Source organism: Urocampus carinirostris, chromosome 14 (genome assembly GCF_059441175.1).
Source record: "Urocampus carinirostris isolate Australia breed hairy pipefish chromosome 14, RoL_Ucar_1.0, whole genome shotgun sequence".
Lineage (NCBI taxonomy): Eukaryota > Metazoa > Chordata > Actinopteri > Syngnathiformes > Syngnathidae > Urocampus > Urocampus carinirostris.
Window position 1 is genome coordinate 24,303,440 of NC_142362.1, and position 22,175 is coordinate 24,325,614.

The 22,175-nt window shown below is 38.3% G+C and overlaps 1 protein-coding gene across 4 annotated transcripts in view; it reads right to left on the reverse strand.

Moving 5' to 3' along the window:
• Window positions 1-19,306, reverse strand: part of abi3bpa (ABI family member 3 binding protein a) — a 35,729-nt gene extending 16,423 nt beyond the window's left edge. Inside the window, exons 1-14 of one of the 4 annotated variants that reach the window (XM_088353154.1) lie at window positions 19,041-19,306; window positions 8,441-8,620; window positions 8,300-8,368; window positions 8,099-8,231; window positions 7,643-7,833; window positions 7,465-7,508; window positions 6,970-7,015; window positions 5,843-5,908; window positions 5,621-5,698; window positions 4,018-5,031; window positions 3,840-3,917; window positions 3,325-3,489; window positions 2,618-2,674; window positions 90-152 (exon numbers count right to left, since the gene is read on the reverse strand). In XM_088353154.1, the coding sequence (XP_088209280.1) occupies window positions 90-152; window positions 2,618-2,674; window positions 3,325-3,489; window positions 3,840-3,917; window positions 4,018-5,031; window positions 5,621-5,698; window positions 5,843-5,908; window positions 6,970-7,015; window positions 7,465-7,508; window positions 7,643-7,833; window positions 8,099-8,231; window positions 8,300-8,368; window positions 8,441-8,620; window positions 19,041-19,146 (2,290 nt within the window). In that variant the 5' untranslated portion in view covers window positions 19,147-19,306. The remainder of the gene's footprint in view (window positions 1-89; window positions 153-2,617; window positions 2,675-3,324; window positions 3,490-3,839; window positions 3,918-4,017; window positions 5,032-5,620; window positions 5,699-5,842; window positions 5,909-6,969; window positions 7,016-7,464; window positions 7,509-7,642; window positions 7,834-8,098; window positions 8,232-8,299; window positions 8,369-8,440; window positions 8,621-19,040) is intronic. The other 3 variants (XM_088353155.1, XM_088353156.1, XM_088353157.1) reach the window with 3 other exon arrangements.
• Window positions 19,307-22,175: the final 2,869 nt, after the last annotated feature.

Genomic DNA, 22,175 nt, shown 5'->3' on the forward strand with positions numbered 1-22,175 from the left:
AAATGTAGTATGGGAAATCCCTACAAGGAGGTATCTTGAGAAGAAGCATATTTAGCCAGATCAAATTTCAAAATAATCTTTGCCCTTACCATGGTCACGAGGCATCCCCACCAGGTTGGGTCGCTTGTTGATGGGAATAGATGGGCGCATAACTGCGGGGATTAAATGATAAACATTCTTTACTGAATTAGAATGGGCAATCCATACAAAGCCACAGGTGCTCTGCGCTGCAAGAGAAAACATTCCCGACTGGAAGAAAAGTGATGGTGGATTAACAAGATCACGCTTACAGATGGATGTAGCAGTCAACAAAATGAAGTCAAACACAAAAGCAACAACGAAAGCAAGGGATGGGCGGGATAATCGATTAATGAAACACCTCCCCAAAAAGTTCACAGAATGCACAATGCGACCGCAATCAGCGGGGTGCTGTTGAATCAGCCAGCTTGCCATCTGAACTTTTTTTTTTCGCATGACGATTAATCGATTATGTGAATGTGGCATTAAAATGCCCATCCCTTATCATAGCACAAACGAGAACAAGCCAGGCAGATTGCAAATTCTGCCACAGTCTATTAAAGAAAAAAAAACAATACTCTGAAAATTGTTTTCATAATGTCAGCAAAGCCAAGTCGGTCGTAATTTAATGGTTTTACTCATTTTCATTAAACCTCATTATAGAGATATTTATTTCAGACAGGTATGTAAAAGATTCAAAAGTCCTCCCATTGAGTTGAATTCTTGATCCAATGAGGGAATTAGTTGGAAATGTAAGCAGTGGGAGAAGGCAAACAGGGCCAGCAATGGAGACGTCCCAGAAACAAAATCGGATTTATCTTTATAATGTGCCGCAATAAATAAACTAAGAATGGACACCGCATGCTGAGTGAGACTCTTGTTTTCCTTAATTGGAGCTGCTCGGCTACAATGCACTCCACGCTGCACTCTTTCGATCATTTTTCATTCCGTTATCACAGAAATGAGTCGATCCTTATCATTCCAACATTTTACAGTTGTTAGTGATCTAAACCAGCCTCTTTGCATTTATTTTTGGGATAATTCCCTTTCCTGCAATCAAATATCTCGAGTTTAAACTCACAGGATGAATCGGCGGGGCAAACCGCTGATTTCTACTGATGAACTCCAAGATTAACTGCCACATGGCAGTATGCTAATGGCAAACCTGCGTCAATATGCAAGTTTGTGTTGTAATAATCGTATGTGAATTCGTAAAGTGGATGATGATGTCATGGATTACTGGTTAAAGGATGGAAATGCAATGATAATGTACGGCATGTGTTAGCAATCGAACATACAGTTAGAGTTGGGTCATTGCTGTTTTGGAACGCAGCTATTACATAATTGCTTTCGTCGGAACCCGCGAACAGCGTAACGTCAAAATTCAATTTGTAAAAGTATAGAAAGTCAATGACGTTCAACTTAAAAATTGATGGAGGTTTTGTACGTAAAAGCAATAGTTGCGACACTAGTGCTGAGAGGCCTTCAAAGTTCGCTAAAATCAACAAAACTCGATCGCCGTGACTGAAGCAAATGCGAAGTGAAAGCAGCGTCATCGCTAATACGTGCGGTCTAGACATGGTTTTAGTTCCCCGACTACGATCCAGTGAATTTAATTAGTAAAGACAGGCTTGGCAAAATGAAAGCAATTTGATGGCCCTAAAAAAACATGAACAAGGCTGATCCCTTCTCATGTTTTTGAAGGTATCATCACGTGCAACTTAAATCCCACTAAGGATGGGCCTTTGAAGAAATGTGCTTTGTCGATCACCAAAAATTTAAAGGAATTATCCATCCATCCATCCATTATCTGCACCGCTTATCCTCAGTAGGGTCGCAGGTAAAGAAATCATAAAACTTCAAATTTGGAATATACGTCCTGATCGATTAAGGCAGCAAACTATCCTATACCTGTCCCGATACTGCCTTAAATACTGTATGTTTTCTAGTGCCAAACTACATTTGGGTTGCATGGAAGCTGGATCCCATTTTAACTGCCCTACCCTGTTATTGTTGGACATAGTTAAACAGAAAATAGCCTCTTGGACAGTTTAGACTAGTATTCTAAAACCTTAGCTCTTTGGGCCAGACTCCTGCATCTTTTACAAATTTCAGTCTTACAACGCTATTGATTCGAAATGTCAAGATTGTTATTGGGTTGCAGATCCAGCTAATGTGATGATGATATCAAAAACCCTGGCCATCTAGGGCAAGGATTGCGACAGCCTGACTTAAACAGGTTTTCCAAGCGTAAATGTCAAGATTTGGATCATGGACACCTCAAAATGTGCTTACCCCTATAACACAGTACCATAGAGACGGATCATTTGCCACATGATCGACAAAGCTATTCATCTTCAGTTTTGGATTCAAGCCCATCCCTAGCTCAAACCAGGAATTGATACTGGGAAAAGGTCTATACAATGTGTGAAATCGCCACAAACGTTCTGATGAGCAGTTTGAAGCATTAGTGGACTGTGACAAAAAGCGTTTGATGATGATTATTGATTATTATGATTTGCACACATTGGGACATATTAATTCATGGGTTAGTGCGTGTGGAACGCTGAAAAGAAAATGTTTTCTTGTCAGTCTTTACCAGGCTTCTCTTTGGGCCAGGCTCCAAGTTTAGAGAGACTATTACTCCTGTGATTCACTGTTGAGGGAGAAAAAGGTAGGTTATGAAGTGTTGGGTGTCTCTGGCTTTGGTAGTGTCTAGTTAAAGAGGGAAAAAGATGAAAATGAAAGCCTTTTACCCAGTTTTTAGATATGAGTTGGATAGAAAAAGGAGCTGGTATGACTTATTGATGTCCGTCTGATATTTGGACCTTCCTTCACAATCCATTTTGAATTCTTATAAAGAAGTAGTCTTTGGTTTTGTTCAGGAAAAGATTAGATAAACGGGATGAAAAGAGACTGGCCCAACAGCCTACATCTTGCTTGGTTTGGCATGTTGTTAGGTGTAAAACGTTGCGTGTCCTTGCCTGCACTTGAACCAAACAACCCACATGGCCCAGCAAAGACAGAGAGGAATTATATTTTGGACAAACAAGGCTCAAGCCGTTGATTCAGCCCTCTGCATAAATGTGCTTTGTTAAGCACTTATACATGTGGTTGAGCACCAGAACCTTTTAGACTACTGTGTGAGATCAAAGGGCACAAGCTAGTAGAAGAATATAAAGCTAATACATATATTCTCAACTAAGACAGGAGCTGTCAGTTGTCTTCTGTAAATGCAAAGCTGTAAATAAAGGAGTGATCAGAGAAGAAACAGATTAGAAAGAGAGGACAAGAATTCTCCGTTACCCCCAGAGATCCGGGAGTTGTGGGAGGAGGTGGAGAATGATCTGACACCATTGCGAGGGAAGTGAGGAGGAGGCCGGATGCGTAAAAATGTTGTGTTTCTTCCTGCTGGATTAGCTGAGGAGCTAGTGGGGGAGTGAGACGCCTCTGGTCTCCGGTTGGTGGTACCTAGATAATAAGAGCGGCATTTGAGAAGGTTAGTGACCATCCACTCGACAGTCTTTACCTATATGGGTCGAATGACAGCCACACGTTGGTGAAAAGAAATGTAGACGAGAGACCACGTAATGAAATGACAAGAGGGACATGGATGGCACATTGCACTGTTTATGAGTTGTGGTTGTTAGGAGGATCTGCTGGGCCAAGATTGACGGCACACACGGTGATGATTTGGGTGTGATTATGGAGATGGAGATGGGGAAGCAGTGATATCATCCAATGGTTTAAGTTGCACCTGGGTGCCATACAGTTTGGACGAATAGCTGAAATGGTAATATGGCCAACTTTGTTGTTTTTACCAAGATTGTAACTATCCGACTCCTCTGCAGCCAGGGCTGGGATTGGCAGAGGCTTTCCCTTCTCCGGTGGACTAGGAGCTGCATGGGAAAAAACTCATGCATATTCTAACGGGCATTTATTGTAATTTTAAACTTCAATATGATCAGTTTTAAAATATGATGCGTGAAAAATGTTTACCAGTGGGAACTCCCTGCAATGGCGGAACTTCGATAGGAGCAAAGTGAGTCTTGGCCCAAGGCTGAATCTCAATTCCAGGCTGTGGCTCTGCTCGGGACTTTGTTGCATGATTCACGTTGGTTTGGGGTTCAGATTGGGGCAGATTTTGCGACTGGGAGTGTGGTGGGGTCTTACTTTGTGTTGTAGAGGGTTGTGTTTTAGACTTGGCTGGCTGACTAACATTTGTTTTGGTTTGTGGCCGGGCCGTGCTTATCAATGGAGTTTGCATAATCGGGATTAAAGAATTTGACTTGGGTGTTGAAAGATTGTTAAAATGTTTCTTTGGGAACCTAGGTTCTGGAGAGTTTTCTTGTTGGGTGAAGATTGGGAAAGTTCCCGCATAGTGTAAAGGAGTTTCAGTTTGTGTTTGTGTGATTAGCCATTCAGATGAAGATAAGGATGGTTGATTCATGAGGACAGGAGTCATTGTTTGGATTTGGTTTCTGTGAGGTTGATGTTGCTCTATTGGTCGAGTTGTTTCTTGATGCCCTTCGAATAAAGGTTTGGGCTTTATTTGGGTTGGTTGCTTTAGCTGGGTTACTGTATGATGCCATGGTTCAGGCTGACTTGTGGTTTGAGGCAGTTGCGGCTTTGCGTGATTGTTTGCTTGTGTTTGTTTTCTGGGTGTTGATCTGGTTTCTGAGCCGGGTAGTGCTTTTGTTGTTAGTTGCTTTTTTTCAGTATAATGTGTTGGAATTAGATAATATGTTATAGTGTGTAGCTCTAGACCTGGTTCATTTTGATGAGGATGGGCCTTTAAATGAGAGCCTGTTTGTTGGGGTCTGGGCTTCGATTGTCTTGGCGGTTGGTGGAGATTTAATGGATGTGGGCGGTGACTTTTGGATTGTCCACTATTTGGCTTGGGGACAGGTAATAAAGCTGTAGGAGGTGAAATCTCAAGTGGGAGCTGGAGATTAGGAGGTAAAGATAGGGGGACTTTGTTGAAAGGAGGAATGACAGATTTGGAGAATCCTCCTAGGTGGTGTATAAAAGAGAGAAAATATTTCCGGTAAAATACTCCTATATCCAAATGAAACACTCACATTTTGATGCTTGGTTAGTGTTAAATTACACAATACAAAGTTTCAATGACTCATACAGCCGAAAAGTTATCCAGTATTGTTTGCCAGGATTTCTGTGGTTTGAATCAAATCAAAGCTTTTTTTTGGTAGGGATTAATTTCTTTTACGATGGGTATTGAAAGGGAAACCGAGAGATAGTCCAAAAACAGCACAGGCGAAGTAGCCCAATGTAATTTTAAGACAAATAGTTTATGGACTACATCCTAACATATTTCACTGTAAATTGTTCATCTGAATTTTCGAAATGTTTTCCACCGGTTCAGTGAAATAAATCAATCACTGATAAAAAGAAAGTTTTAAAAATAAAACTCTGTAAAAGGCATTTAAAGAGTTTTGTAGTACCAAACCGGACTAATTTAGCATTGTGAAACACTTGACATCACAAATTAAATAAAGGCTAAGCATGCAACAATCTCTGTTCTGATGCTCGATTTAAATAGCTCAATTGTTTGAGTTCTTAAGAAACTTGAATCACTATTTACCAATTGGCTGTTTGGTAGTTTCAGGTGTCGCAGGTCCAGAAGTAGAAGGAGGTTCCTGTCTAGTAGTTGTGGTGGGTGCTGACAAATATGGTACACATTAGTGAAAGAAGAGGTGGAAATTGACTAACATACTGCATCCGTTCTTATTTGGAAGGAGAAGTGCATCAGTAGTTTTTCTGACCAAGACAGAATTTCCGAGTTCACGCTCAAAAAAAGAATTACCGAGAGTTGTCTTTGGTATTATGTGGCGGGAGAGGGTTGGCCTGCCCTGAGTCTTATTATGAAGAGCTAACAAAGAATAAAGGAAGAGAGTTAAGATTCAAAGTCAGCACAAATGTTATCTCACTCCTGCAGAAAAAAAATTATTAGGAAATAAAAACATTTGTTCAGTACATTCTATTATCCCCCATGGATCACATTATCAGTGGTTACTATTTCAAAGTAACTTTTTAAGGGCATGGTAAAATGTTAGATCTTAGAGACTATGAAATGTTACCAGGCACTCTTAAACACAAATGAGTTCTTGTTGAAATAATCGATTCTAGGTTAAGGGTATGTGTATACATATTTATATATATATATATATATATATATATATATATATATATATATATATATATATATATATATATTATGAGAGAGAGGCTATTGTAATGCTTAATATTTGTATTTTTTGTTCCCAAATAATCATCATTTACACCTTACCTCTTAATTAAGAATTGATTATCTATTTATTTTCAAGATATGTATCTTGATTTTTTTTTTTTCTTTTATTAATTTTTTTTTTGGGGGGGGAAACCTTTTCATGAGGCCAAGTGTCATCAGACTATCGCAGTTACTGGCAAAATGTTTTATGAGTGTAAACAAATCAACTCATGAAGGAGAACATTCAACACTTTCAGTGCCATTAATGCTTACAAATAAATAATACTGATGGGGATTAGTTAATTACTTAATTATTGGCTCCAAAATACTGCTATATGCTGTTTCTAAAGAACTTGTGTTGATCATTGATTGTAGTTAATTTAATGACTAACTGAAGGAAATCCCTAAGTATCAATTTTTTTTCTTGTAATGGATTGTGTTGTGTTGCAAGTAGTAGTTTTACTACTTCCTTGTATTTTACAAGAATTATTGGCCTTAGTTATTGACATCCCTTGCATTAAATGGAAAGTATTTTTCTGAGAACCTGTAGAAAATGGTTGTCTGGCAACTGCAATTTAAAAAAAAATCAGTTTACATTCAATTGTGTCATCCTGCAAAACAATTTTTCCAGTGTTTGGACTCAAGATTCATGACAGAACAGACAAAAGTAATTTTCCTTTCTCTTTGTCCGCAGATTGACTTACCATGTCGAGGAGTGAAGGGGAAGTGAGGACTTTGTGATAGCTGTTTCTAGCGGGTCAAAAACAAAATGGAAAAACTGGTCAATGATAAATTTATGAAGATCACAGAAATAACACTGATAGCTACTGGAGGGTAAAGTTGTTTTTAGCACAGGGGGCTAGTACACTACAGATGAACTTGGCGTCTTGCACTTTGGCTATACAGTACTCAAGCCGTTTCCATTCGGCAGCTTTAAGGGAAAATAACGAGGCGAAAAACCCAAGGAATAGCAGACAAACATTTTACGTATGCTCTCCAGGGTGCATTAATTCTTCCAAAAGCAACCCCTTTTCTGAATATATTTATTATAATCCGAGATGTTCATTCTCACTAGAGTCAACATTTTTTTTTTTCTCTTTTCTAACTAAGAAACTTTTGTTGACTCACTGAAACTTCATGATACTATGTCAGACCTCATTGAATTCTAAACAATTTGATTGCTTTTTAAAAGGACTTACCAATGGGGTAATAGGGCGTTTGAAGATTTTCCTGATTACTTTCTCTGAAAACACAAAACTTAAAAAATTATTCACAATTTCCTTGAAAAACTAAATTATAAAACCAAAATATATCTACATTATGATATTAAAAAGCTTTGTGTGTGCGAAGAAGGTGATCAATTGGAATCAAATCTACCTTGAACATTCCCAGAGCTGATGTTGTGGATGACAGGCTTGCTCCACGATCCAGTTTTGTCCTTTGAGCTGGGCTGGACACCAAACTCGTAAACAGCGTTGGGCTTGAGATTGTCGATGACCGTGTCGCTGGTTGGACAAGTTTGGTAGTTCCACTTCCTGTTCCTTTCCCGGTAACGCACGGTGTAGTGTCTGGACCAAAGACAAAACAAGCAAAATGAAAGACGTTTGGGAACATTTGTCCTGGAGTTTTTGTGTCATTGTCTCTGTCTGAGTATCATCAGGCTTAAATATGTTGACAGGAAGTCGCCTTGACTGCTTTGTCAAAGTTCAATTAATTGCCAAGGATTTGGTATATCCATTACACATTCTTTAAGTTTATAAATCAAACCCTTGTCATCTGGTTATTCCAGGCACTTTCCCTCCATAATCTTGTGGACAAAATGCATAAGCATACCCATCCTCTAGGCATTCGTTCATGATGTTCCCTTGGTATGGGGTCTTCAGCATGGTCCCCCAAGAGAGCAAAACAGAAGTGGGTGTGACTGACCCGATAACCAGGTGCAAAGGTTTCTCCAATTCCACTTTCCCTGTGGGTAAAAGGTTGCTATAAACATACAGTAAATATTGTCTCTAGTCTTAATTGAAGGAGTCAAACCTGTGCAGTGCTTTTTGACCTCGTTAGTTGGAATGGGCTGGACGGCGATAAGATATTTGGGCTCAGCATCTGAAGACACAAAACTTCAGACGTTATCAGATGAAATGGACATGTTTTCTGTCTGTTGGTGGCCACACTCACCAAACTCTGTCTCATAAGGCTTCCCATTTTCTGGTAGCGGAATGAACTGCTTTGAGAACATGCTGCTCCCGTAGCCCAGGATGTAGCCCTCCAGCTTGGTGTCAGCATTGGGCCGTATGAACTTCATTACAATTGTGTCACCTGTGGCGTTGATGCGGACCTTCATGTTCTGGCGTCGGACTGGTCAGATGGAAGAGCAGGGCATTACTCGCTATAAAAAATGCTTTCAAAATGTGTGTAATGGGTAAATTCTGTTTTGACATTGCATGGAGAAGCTGTAATTTTCCCTTAGGTCAAAGTTCCTTTAATGAATTCTGGAAGCGAAAAATAAGGATCTGATCAGTGCCTACCGCATTTCTCATGTTTAGCTTGGTACAACATTTTAGAATCAATAAAGACCTTAATTATATGGGTTGAAAAACAAGGTCAAAACAATGTTTTATGATTTTCTGGTACACACAGCAAATATTTAGTCCTTTTTTTTCCTTTTGTGATTTATTCATGTTTTTGCTCGACTTGATTCAATCCCTAGGGCTCACAAATGACCCAATTTATTGACGACATTAATGATTGGAAGTCTTAATGCTCAGATGAGAGAATGTGGGCCATTTCAGTGATTGATGACTGATAAGTGGCGCATGGACAAGTATGACAATAAATCACACTATAGGACATCCTGGCGTGGTGCATTAGAAGTGACAAAAGAATGAATGGCGATCTGATCAAATGAAATGTATTTTATTTGCCATTTTGGTTCCCTTATCTTCTGACAACAGAGTAATGAAAGGATTTTTATGGTTTGGTATTGAGAAATGCGCCTGTAAGGGCTTTAACATTAATCCTTTGTAGTTAAGAGTATAAACAGTCTCTTTTCCAGAGCACATGTCTTTGGCTTGAATCTCCCCACCAGATGAAATAATGGAACTTTGTATGCCGGATAACGTTAGCTGCTGCCAGACACCAACACAGACACTTGCAGAGGGGGGAAGCCCTGGATTTGAAAAACACCCTATTCGCTTTTCCAGCTCTGTGTTCCGAATAAAAACCTCAATCAAACGCATTTGCTTCAGCTTCTTCCAAAGATATTCACCACAAAAGTAAGATTGGCTCACTAAGCAGGAAACTTCTTGCAGTGTGGTTTTAAAATTAAATAAAACCAAAGACTGACTTGGACCTTAAGCCTTACCGAGCTTGAAACATTTGGTCCACCGGTGGCTTAACCAATGCTTAGCTTTATCAGTAACTCCCTCATACATTGATTGGGTTTAAATAAAATGACTCAACCACAAAAGTCATCGCCAGTTCTTCATTCAGCTCTAAGTCACACATTATTGTTGAGTGCATGGACTCATGGACTCTTGAGGCCTGCTGACCCCCTAAAAGCTGCAGCCCAGATTTGAGTTGGCAAGTATTTCAGTTTTCCATTAAAACTCACATGCCAATCTTTCAGACTAAACAGTTTTAGCTTTCCAAAATGTCAAAGAAACCTAATGAAATTAGCTATTATTTACATCATCCACTATCTATGATTAAGGCAAGTTTGCAAAATATTATTTTACCTAGCAGAATAGTTGCCACTGCTACATTCTACATTTTGCAAAAAAAAAACAAAAACATCTGCACACAGTGAAAGAAAAGAAATATTGAGAGTGAACTGAAGATAATTTAGAAAAACAACAATTGTTCATTTTTACAAAATATCACTTGTGGTATGGGTTCCTTCTACGGCAGGACCTCCTAGTCTGACTGGTATGATTGTTGTAATTTCGCCATTTTGTGATTACAATTGCATATTCATGTTTATTACAGCTTTATTTCCAATGGCATTAATATTTTTTTCCACGCAATTAAAATGTATCCAGTGTAATGATAATCTGATGACATCTCGCTTTCTCGCCTATTCGGGAAAAAGGTGTTTGCTCCTGACCTACTTTACTTTGGCCACATAAACTGACGTAATGATAATGCCAGATGGTCATTTAAAAATAACAAAGAAGGTTTGTGTTATACAACACAATTAAGATGAGTGTCTTCCATTAAAATATTATGACTCCTGCAGTCTGGTTCCAAATGTTAAACCTTTTAATTCCTTCAAACTATATTTGTAAAGCCCTCAAAATGCAGTGAAGTCACCGATCAACACGTGGGATCAGCCAATAAATAAAGACTTAAAATCTGAAAAACAAGGAATAATTGTCCCCTGAATCTTTTTTGAGTTTAGTCAGCAGAGTATGTCATGCAGTTGGCTTGAAAAGCAGCAACATCCTCAAAGCGGAGAATGGAACTCAGCTCCAACTAGGACGTTATCGCCTGGTGATGTATGATCCTCCGGGAAAGGGAGTCACATTAAAACTGGGAACAAAATATAAACTTACGTCAGCTGTAACCACAAGTCTTTGTGATACTGCAAAGCTTCAACACACCAAAATTGTTTTTAACGACCTAGTGCTAGTGGTCCGAGAGAAAAAATGGCCAACTTTATAAAATTGGGCTCCTGGTTATGTTGGCATATATAGACATATATTTCCTTCAAATTACAAAGTAATTTATACGAATTTTGGGAAAAATATTTCAATACAATGACATTTAGAGGGCATGAACGGACAAATTGACTGGAGGATCCCCACACCTGCCCTTAATCACCCATACATGACCCTCATTAAGAGCCCTTCATATAATTACTGTGCCAACAGCAAAAGCTGCCGGATAATTGTTTTACAGGCAAATGTCCTGCCTGCATTTATTTCCTGATCACTTTTTGTCTGTCATTGACTGATATATGACTTCCTGTATCTTTCCAGTAAGAAGTATGTTTCATGTCGTCTACAGTAAAAGTTTACGCTCACATACAAGCAAAATTTTGCATTTGCGTGTGCATTGGGTAACTTCTGTGCTTACTTTTGGAGCCGAATTTGGACATCATGATAGAAACTGCAGAAGGAACCGTTTTAAAAGTGTATTTTTATTCCCATGGTTTTTCAGACAAATAGCAGGTTAGTGTTTGAAAAGCTTTGAGAAATACAAACTTGGACTGCTGTGCCAGCTGTAATGCTAAAGATCTTATGGGAAGCTTGTGTTTTGCTTGCCATTTCTAATCAAAACATTAAATGTTGAGTGTAGTGATGTGCAGTCATGGGAGGCAGGCGAGGTTGTGCCTCACCTATTATCATGGAACTATAAAAAAAAAATAAAAATAATAAAAGGTTATGTTAACTCACTGTCAAAGTTCTTTCTCATTTAACTTCACAATTTTCTGATTATTTTTATTGTTATTATTGTTTTAAATCGCTGGTTTTAGTATGTAACATTTTTACTGCGCTGAGTGCCTGCAGATTCAAGGAAAGACATGCAATTTTCTTGCCTTATGGGGGAGGGTGATAGTGAGATAATGAATTATGATTTAGTGAACACCTCTGCCCCAAACAGTAGAATTAGTGACAGTATTAGACTTGCTTTATAAGTTAAAGTAAAACATTTTTTTGAGTTTTTCCTTGCCCGCATGTTGGTTTCAGATCCTGGGATGGTGTCATTGTAACCTTCCCTTCTTGTTCTCTTAGTCAGGTGTTACGCTGTTTAATCATATCTGAAGAAAGGGGAATAATCTAAAAGTCTACATTATAAAAGAGTAGAAAAAAATAAAATTTGAATAAAAAAATTGAAGGGAAAAGGTAAAAAAAATACGCAAGAAAAGGTCCAGGTCTTCAATTCTTTTGATCATGCCATGTTTTATTCTGATCTCTGAGACTTCCTTTTGTCTTAACAACCACTTTACAATTATAATTACAATTGATGTCCAGGTGCTGTCTATCTGTCCCTCATTTTTCTTATTTGATGTGTCTTCTGAGCAATTTCACTAGTCATTTAATTTTCATTGATGCCAAATTTTTGGCCCTTTAACTTAGGACCTTGCTTTAAAATAGCACGCTTCTCCAAAGGATTGGAAACCCATAGCAAAACAAATGGTGGTCTTTTCCCTCCCGGTGGAATTTCAAAGCGGAGATCAACAAGGTCTTCAATTACTGTTGTGTTGAAATCACCTGTTGTGCTCCTGTCTCCATGTTTTTTAAAACGGGTCGATACCCGGAACGGGAGATCAGAGCGTGGTCGGTGGTCAAAAACGGGTCGTTAGCCGAAACGGGAGATCAGAGCGTGGTCAAAAGGACAAAACGGGTCGATAGCTGGAGACAAACGGCGAATCAGAAACAGACGAGTGGTAAACGGATGAAAACGGGACCGACGGGAGCCAGAGTCAAAGTGCTTGCCTTGCGTATGCAGAGGTTTCCTGACACACTGACAAGGAGTGACTGGAGTACTGGGTATAAATAGGAGGGGAATTAATCAGGCAACTAGCAGCAGCTGGCGCCAAACGAGCGGGCACAGGTGAGTGCAATGAGTAATCATGACATATGATGTAGCATCATCTTCTCTTCCATTTCTTTGTGTAGTTGTTGATTTTCTGATACTCTCGATATGGCTCAATTACCTCTCTATTTTCTCTCGTTTTTTCTTCATTTTCACCGCATTGTTCTTAAGTCCCATGAAGTCTTTCTTGATTTCTGTAATTTTTTTCCTCACATCCTCCAGCTCCTTTTTCTTATTCTCATCAATTCTTTCAACAATTTCTCTATTTTCTCAGAATTGTTTTCTATTTTTTAATCCATCATTTCAACACGATCATGGCTCTTCAACTCCCTCTTTTATAGTTGATTTTATCTAGTCCATGTCGTCTGCTTTCCTTGTTTGGGAATTATTTTCGTATTGGTTGAATGTAGCTTTGTAAGAAATAAGAAATAAAAATATAGCAGCAGCAAAAAAATCAAAATAATTCCAAAGTGTTGAAAAGAAAGTGATGGGTAGAAAAAAAAATTCTGGAGGAATTTTTGAAGAAGCAAGACTCCAGAAGAGGAAAGGTGTATTAACTTGATACTCATGTGGTATACTGTCCAACAAACTAAATCCCCTCACGTGCGTGATGTTTAAATCAATTTAACCAGGTGACGCCGGTAAATCCTTAAACTCACACTTTAGCACACACACACACACGAGGTGATTTCATGATGATGGGAAGTAGATAGAAGAGCCAAAACAGATGTTCTATGGCTGATTCCATTTAGGTCAATGGAGTGTGAAATACTCGTCGAGCCTTGTGCCAGCCACGGCACACACAGTTGAAATTAATTTAGATAGCAAAAAAGCAAATGACAGCTCCGGTGACCTATATTCGTGAAAATGGAACTGAGGGAATATCGGCTGTAAATTAGTGGGAGACGTTTGTGGAAAATACCTTGATCCAGCGGGAAGACAGTATGCCAGGGATCACACCAGGGAAAATATTTCTTAGTTGTTTTCATACTCTAAAAAGCTTTGGGCTTATTTTGAACTTAGCTGCAGCTGCTTTTGCTTCCCCTTTGCGGCGCCACTCCATCCCATTTTTCTTCTCCTATCATTTATGTGGAAGTTGCCGCCTTTCCATCATCTTGACACCACCGGGATTCTATGTTCATCCGCTAACCATTGCTCTCTCTGCTGTCTTCATATTTCCAACAACATCAGTTATCCGCACTTGATTTGCGGTTTGGCTGGAGTTAACTCAACTCTCCCTTAAAGACATTTGTCTAAATGTGGGTCAGTCGTAAATATATTTTTGTTTTGAAAGTGATGTCATGCGATGGTTTCTAGAATACTGTTTTATTTTAATTATGTTGTTTTAGTTTTTGGTTTTCTTGGACTTTGTAAGCTATTTGTGGCTAGCAAATCCAAAATGACTCATCAAAGAAGATTTTATCCTGACATTGTTTTCAATCCTTGTATTTTGTTAACAAACAACATATTGAAATATATCACAAAAAAATCTTCTTACAACTGCGTTGAAAACCTATATAATCTCACAAAAGAAATTGTAATAGGGACTGGACTTGTTGTTGGAAATGGAAAATGCTACACATATTGCAACATGTAAGTTTCTTTAAAGCAAGGGTCTCCAATGTGGTGCCCCCATAGTACAGCTAAGGTGCCTGCGGACTCGTTCTAAAAAAACTCGCCGGTGATGGGTCCTTGTGAATTTCCAGTATAACGATTTTTTTTAGTGGTGGACTGAGTCTATTTAATCCTTCTTCCAATAATTAACCTGGTAATAACATAGTAACAACATAGTATACACATGATACGTTATTTTAGAAATGCATGTGAAACTGGTGCCCTTTGCGCTAATTAGTAACAAAAACTAGGTTTCAGCTTGAAAAAGGTTGAATACTCCTGTTTTAAAGGGACATTGTGTAATATTTGACCAGAAGATGTCGCTTTATTATGTAGTGCAACCAAAAAATAGTGCTACAAAGCACAAGGAAGATTAAAAATTACGGAAACAATAAAATGACCAAACCGCACCATTTTTTCTCTTTTTTTTGCCCATCTTTAATCAAAGTTTTTGGTTTTTGGGGGTACCCGTGGTAGCAAGATGGCAGACATACATGTTATGTAAAATAAATACTAATTTCTTGACCTACGAGTATTCAAAAAATGCACATTTGTATGATAATTCATTTTTTATGCTTATCATTTAAATCAATATTTTTTTAACAAATTAAGTTTGTTTACTACCAATAGGGGGTGCTAAATATCACACAATGTCCCTTTAAGATGGATCTGGTGTGAAAAGGCTGTGGCCAACAGCAGCTCCAGAGCAGTGTTTTGAATTTTTTTAAAGGGACAATTTGTAGTAATTAGCACCACCTAGTGGTAATATTAATAATAATGATAATAATAATGATAATGATAATAATAATAATAATAATAATAAAAACAGTATTGATTTGAATAATAAGCACTTACACATGAACTATCATATAAACATGCATTTCTTTAAGAACTTAGTCAAGAAGTTGTATTTAATTAACATACCATGAGCCTCACCTATAGGGAGATGACGTTTGTCTACCATAATGCCGCAACGGGTACCCCCAAAAACCTTACGAAGAAACATGGAGTTAAATTGGTCACAATACACACTATAGCAGGGCTTGGTCGCCATATATGACCTTTTCATGAGTGCCTATGGCTCGGAGATCAAATGGTACTTATGTAACTATTTTATGGATGTATTCAAGGGGCGATTGTCATAAATGCGAAGCAGAGGCCTTCCTGATTCTTTGAGAGTTTGGTCCAGTCTCTAAATGACACACTTTTAACTACACTCTATAGTAAATGTGTCCCACTAACAGACCCCATTGTGGCTGTAAATAGCTTATGTTTCTTTACATTGAAGCTCAACAATCAAACAATATATGTTCATTGTTAAGACACTTTATGATAAAAAGCCAAGTACAAACTAAAACCGAAAAGCCCTAGCAAAGCACCCAGATCAAAAATGTATTTTGCCTTTATGGCTCTTTGGGTCAAAAAGGGTCCCAACCTCTGCTAGTCAAATATTACATAGTGTACCTTTAACAAAGAGCCCAAAAGTAAATGCAATGTAGTAATTCTTGAAGCAGAATGTATCAACTTCAACAACAACTAATAAAAGTGATGTTAAAGGAGCAAAGTCATTTTCACACTGCATTCACTCATGCTCTTTAGTTTAGTATTAACAGCCCCCATAAGGTATGTTGACTAAAGCCAAAGCTTGAAATTGTGACACATGTTCCCTTTTCAACCTTAATGAACGCTCCACAGAATTCGGCTGTATATTTTTCTAACTGAGCCTATAAAACTTTCAGAATGGATCTTGAAATCGTTACTTTAAAATCTAAACACTTCATTGCATATCGTGTTAGGCTCTCATATCAGTGGCTTAAACCACGAGAAACAGTAAAAGAACAAAACTAACTTTCCCACCGAGACATAAAAACAAGCAGAAATCTGCACACTGTGACTTGTCTACCAACCAAGTTCTGCCAACAAGTGTTAACAGGGTCCAGGCCCAGTTGCTCACTGCTCACTTCGCATCAGTTTTACAACGCCTTCAAAGGAGCTTGAACACACAAACACAGCACGTCTGCAAACGGAATGCGGCAGAGAAAAACAGAGCTGGTGTGCGTCTGCAGCGTGAGACTGGAAAATATTCTGTTTACAAGAACTGCCAATCAGCGACCCAATTATCTAATCTGCATGAGGCTCGGTTTTGGCTCCCTACTTCTTTCCTGTAGGAAAAAAGGGAGAACGCTCTTGAGTTTTGTTCAAACTCCAAAAAGGGAGCCCAAACCTATGTAACATTTGTGTTCTACAAAAAAAAGCACACGTGGTGTGGTTATAAACTTGCATCTGGACTTCTGTAACTTCTTGTTTAGTGTGTGGTCCTTGTGTTTCAGCATGCTTGTGGATGTTTAGATTTGAGGCAAACTCATGCAATTCACATTTTAATAGTCGCAACAATGAGTTGAAATCCTCCTAACCTCACCTGACCTTCACCGCTGCTACAACAATCTTCTGAGAGTGCTTCGCAAACATAACCTTTGAACCCCATAACCTTAAGGACGCCTTAAAATAAAACCCATGGTTGTCCACCTTGTTTTGTTTCAAGGAATACTAAATTGAAAATGTATGTCCATCTGCACCGATTATCCTCAGTAGGGTCGTGGGGGTGCTGGAGCCCATACCAGGTATCTTTGGACAGGGGACACCCTGAACTGTTTCCCAGGCCCTCAGAGACAGGCACACATTTATAATTTGGACAATTTGGTGAGGACGATTTGGACCAGCCAATTAATCTGACATGCATGTTTTTGCAATGTGGGAGGAAAACCTGAGTGCCCGGAGAAAACTCACACAAGCACAGAGAGAAAGTGCAAGCTCTGGACAGCTGGGTTTGATCCCATGACCTAAGAACATACCGCGGACGCGCTAACCACTAAGCTGCTGTGCCGCCCTGAAAATATACAACTGCATAAAAACTGAATTTATTCCTTGAGGTAAATCTGACATGGCAGTGTCAAAAATTGTTTGGATGATGTACATTAGTGTTTTAAATGCTCTTCCAAATAGATTCTTACAGTGGCATGCACAAATAGACAGTAGGTGGTAATAGATTTCCTGCTTGTCTGCCATCATAGAAAGTGTCCATTTGGAAAGCTCTCATTTAGTTTAAATATTTTGGTAACTACTAAATTCAGGTTAAAACGAATCTTTCATAAAAGTTGAATCATTTTTTGGGTTGTCATTTCTGGTTTAATGATGAGTTTATTCTATTTTAATATTTAACATCTGCAAATGAGTTTGCATAGTGTGTCTGTTTGTTATTTTGACTATTATATCTCACCTTTGTTCATTGTTTTCACTATTTTGCACAGTTGCAATATTTTGGGCTTTTAAAACAGGTTGGAATTTCTTATCGCAGGTTTAGCCTCTCTCCTGTTCTCTTTGCAATGCAAATCCATTGAAGTCTGTTTTTCTAATTTTTACTTAACTATAAATGTATTAGTAACGTCATAGAAAAATATCCCAAAAAGACTAAAGAATAAATATTTCCAAGATTGTGTAAAAAAGATTTTCAAAATTGTACCATACAAATCCAGAGTTTCTCACAATGTGGGAAACGTACAAATTTTGGCGCAATATCTTCTGTTGTGGTTGAAAAATGTCGAGCCATCTATACTTAAGTAAAATGTTGAAAAACGTGTCAAAAGGCCAAATTGCTTGCGTTATGTTTGCATAGTAAAAATGTGTATTTATACATTACCTTTGCTATTTCAACCAATTAGTGAATGTTTTGGACTACCATGTGAATGTTCCAAACATCAGTTGTCGAAAAATAACCCACTTTGGTTCCTATAGGAATCCAACGCACTAAACTACCCTTTTTGTGGTACAGTTTTGTTCAGTAAAAATGAAAAAAATAGATTCACTTGACTCAAAAAGTGGATTTACACACAAAAGAATATCCTACTCTTGTAAAAAAGGCACGGCCACATTTTTATTCAGCCAAACCTTTAGGTTTGTTTTGGACAAACTCATCCTTGTTTAGGGGTCATTTTGTACAAAAAACAGATTTTTGGGGTAGTTTGGTAGAACACTCAGTCAATTGGATTGTTTCGTGCAATTCCAAATTGTTGGGTTTAGTTAGCATGGAACTAGGCCCCTCATTAGGCTGATGATTATTGAATTGCTATCTGTTGAAAAATTGGACTGGCGCAAGTTTTTTGGTCAGTCCCAAATGTTTTGCAAAATTGTCTGTTAGATATCACATTTTATCGGACTGGTACCGATTTATACTAATACCACATATTAACAACATTATCACATTTGTCTCTCCGAAGGACTGGCATACATGATAGCAATTTACTTTTCCATTAATTTCAGGTTCAAGTAAGTAGATGATACTGATATACCGATACCCGCCTGTTCCTATTGGAAATGTAAGGAAAGTGCAGAAACCCATTCAGCAGGTGTAATCTTCAGCCCCAGATAACCAAGATTGAACTGGGAAAGGAACCCTGAAAGATGATGACCAAGACCTAGCCATTGATATTCCTGTTAAGGTTTTACAGGTATTTCAACCGTATTAAAGCTGATTTTACGAGAAAGGCAGGACTACGACCATTTTGTTGAAGAAAAATCGTTGGACACAAGTTAAATGGACTCAAATGATAATGTAGGCACGTCTTACCTCTGCTCCTGCGGGGCATGGAGGGACCAGACAAAACTATTCCAGCGACGAGGACCACCAAGAAGAGGACCAGAAAGCTGGGCGAGCGCTGCAGCATCCTTGTCATGATTCCGCCGCTTGACGCGCTGTTGGAAAATCTGGGGACAAATGATCTTGCGTCTTAAAGTTCAGATGAACCTCTCAGGTGAGGTCACAAGAATAGGTTGCAGAGTTCTTGCTTGCAAATCTGAAGGAAGGTCGACGACTTCTCAAAGCTGTGCAGCGCACTTGACTGCAGCTCTGGATGCTGCTGAACCTTCTATACCTCCGTGATGGAGGGGAGGGGTCACAGGGAGACGGACACACTGGTTTTCTCTCCAAAAGGAATTGTCGCCAAACTTCCCGCCCTTCTCTTTGCTTCTTTTTTTCTTCCTTCCTTGCATAGGCTGGAGGGTCTACAGCAATTCTGCTTTCCATCTGCACCAGAGTCTCTAAGACACAAGTCATTGTTTTCATTCTGCCTCTCTGTGCAGGAGTCTTTGTACAGTATGCACTGGCACATTCAGTACATGAACATTAAAAGTATGTTTGGTTTTCGTGTGCGTATACTTCAGTGACGTGCAGAGAGGTCTGTGTCTGGTGAGGCATAGTCAGATTTACAAATATGGTAAATGAACGTACGTCTTATACATCATTTGATTGTCAGAGCAACAAAACAATGTATAAACTGGCGTAGAAAATTAAATAAATTGTTCTATTGTTGTACCCTAACTTATAAATAAATTAATATGCGCTGCTCCTTTCTAAAAAAAAAGGATCACTGGATAGAATCTCCATTATGAAACAAGCTCATGCAACAAAGAAAGAAGACTGGATGGTTCGGCTTCCTGTTAGCTTACTAATAATATCGCTAATTCTATTTTTTGGGGCTGAGGCGTGATTTTACAATCCTTGATCTCACTATCGCCTTCTGTTTTTAGGCTAAATAATTGCATGGCTCACTTTACATCTGCAGACCCTGAGCACAGAAATATGTTATATGGTAATTGCATTAATTATTTTCATATTACAATGTCCCCGCCACCCTACTGAGGATAAGCGGTGCAGATAATCGATGGATGGATATTACAATGTGAAAATTCTATGATTTTAAAAAGAAAATCCAAAAATAAACACTGAATGAAAGTAACCATTTAATATATTTTCAATTTCATTTTTCCATAATGCTAGATGAGGCACGGCCTTTCTTGCCTCCACTGATTGCACATCACACTTAAATACTTGTTTAATTAACTCTCCTCTTATGGTATGGTGCCCTTCCAAAAATCATAGGGATTGAGTGGTATGCATTTGGCTTTGTACATAGGTGACAAAATAATTCCAGAGCCCGGTGACAATAATGTTTAGAAAAAAAATACAAAATGACACCACTGATTGAATCCTTTTAAACGGTACGATGTGAAATATTTAGCGCTCCTACTGGTAAAATAACATTTTGTTAAAAAAAATAATATTGTTTTGAATAAAAAGCAAGTATACAATAACTATAATATAAACATTCACTTTTGTAAACACTTGTAGGTTTTAGACAACATAAGCCTCACCAAAAGGGAGCTGACATAATTGTCAGTCATTTTGCTGTTACGGGTCCCCAAAAAACGTCACAAAAGACTGGGCAAAAATTTTGAAGGAAAATAGTGCCTTTTGGTCACTTTGAGTCTCATGTAGTTTGTATTTGTCCTTTTGCTTTGTAGCACTTGTTTTTGTACAACAGATTAAAGTGACACCTAGTGGTCGAATAATAAACACTGTCCTTTGAAGATTCTGTGCTGAACATTTGGTTTCTTATTAAAGATGCAATTTACAGCAATCCCTGTGCATCAATATGAAAACTGGTAAAACAAAACTAAATTATTGTAATGCTGATTCACTGTCTAGCGAAATCCCCGCCCCCCCTCCTCCTAAGAACCTTTTGTCGGTATCCACATTTCAAGCTTCAAACTTAAAGCTAAAAAAATGAATATATTCTTTAAGAATCAACAATTGTGAATCCAAACCAAATCATTTAAACATTTTATATTATATTTACAAAGAAAAAAATTGAAAAGTAGGTGTTTCTGAGTTGGCTGAGTTAAAAGTGTTACGTTTGGCTTAAGAGTATCACTGCACGTCACGCTGAAAACACTATCCCCACTGTCAAACATGATGGTGGCAGCATCACACACAGTGTTGCTTTTCTTCAGAAAAGACTGGGAAGATTGTCAGAGTTGATGGGAAAATGGCTGCAGCCAAATACAGAAAATGAATTGGAGTTTGCAAGAGACCTAAGAATGGGGCGCAGGTTCACCTTCCAACAGGACAACGACCCTAAACACAATGCAAAATATAAAGTGGAATGGTTTAAAACTGGCAAAATAAAGTTGTTAGAATGGCAAAGCCGAAATAGAAATCTCAATCCTATAGCACAAGTGTGGAAAGATCAAACCTTAAGGAGCTTTTTTTTGTAGGGAGGAATGGGCAAATATTTATTTTTCCAAGATTTGCAAAACTTATAGACATACATTAAAAGACTTGTGTCTGTGGTAGCAGCAGAAGGAGCTTGTACAAAGTGGGGACAATATCTATATAACATCTATTTTTCTTTTTTCTTTTTATTGTCACAATATAAAATGTTAAGTCAAATTGTTTTTTTTTTCACAATTGTGTTTAACATGTTGTTGACTCTTTGAGAGTATTTTGAGTTTTTTTTAAATGTAAACATTTAAAGCCTGGATATATGGCGATACTTCAAACGGTTCTTGAGGGGGCAATACTTTTGCAAGACACTGTACCTCCGTTAACCTCAATGTTCAGTGGAACGGCAAAACGGCATAAAAATTGGTCAACAATTAGTTTTGCATCATCAAATGAATCAAGTTATTTTTGACCACCCATCCTTCTCTCTTATAGTTTGCTGAAATAAGGTTGTGGAAATTCTTCTGTCCACATTCCCTCTCATCATGGACCAGAAGACAAATTTCCAGATTCCTGGGAAAGCAATTTGTGTAACGTGACTACATCAAGGGCACCTGCGTCACTCTGGTCACAGATGGCATTCCTAAGCAACATTCCAAAGAGAAAGAGTAAGGCAGCGATGACCAGAGATCGCTTGCTTGC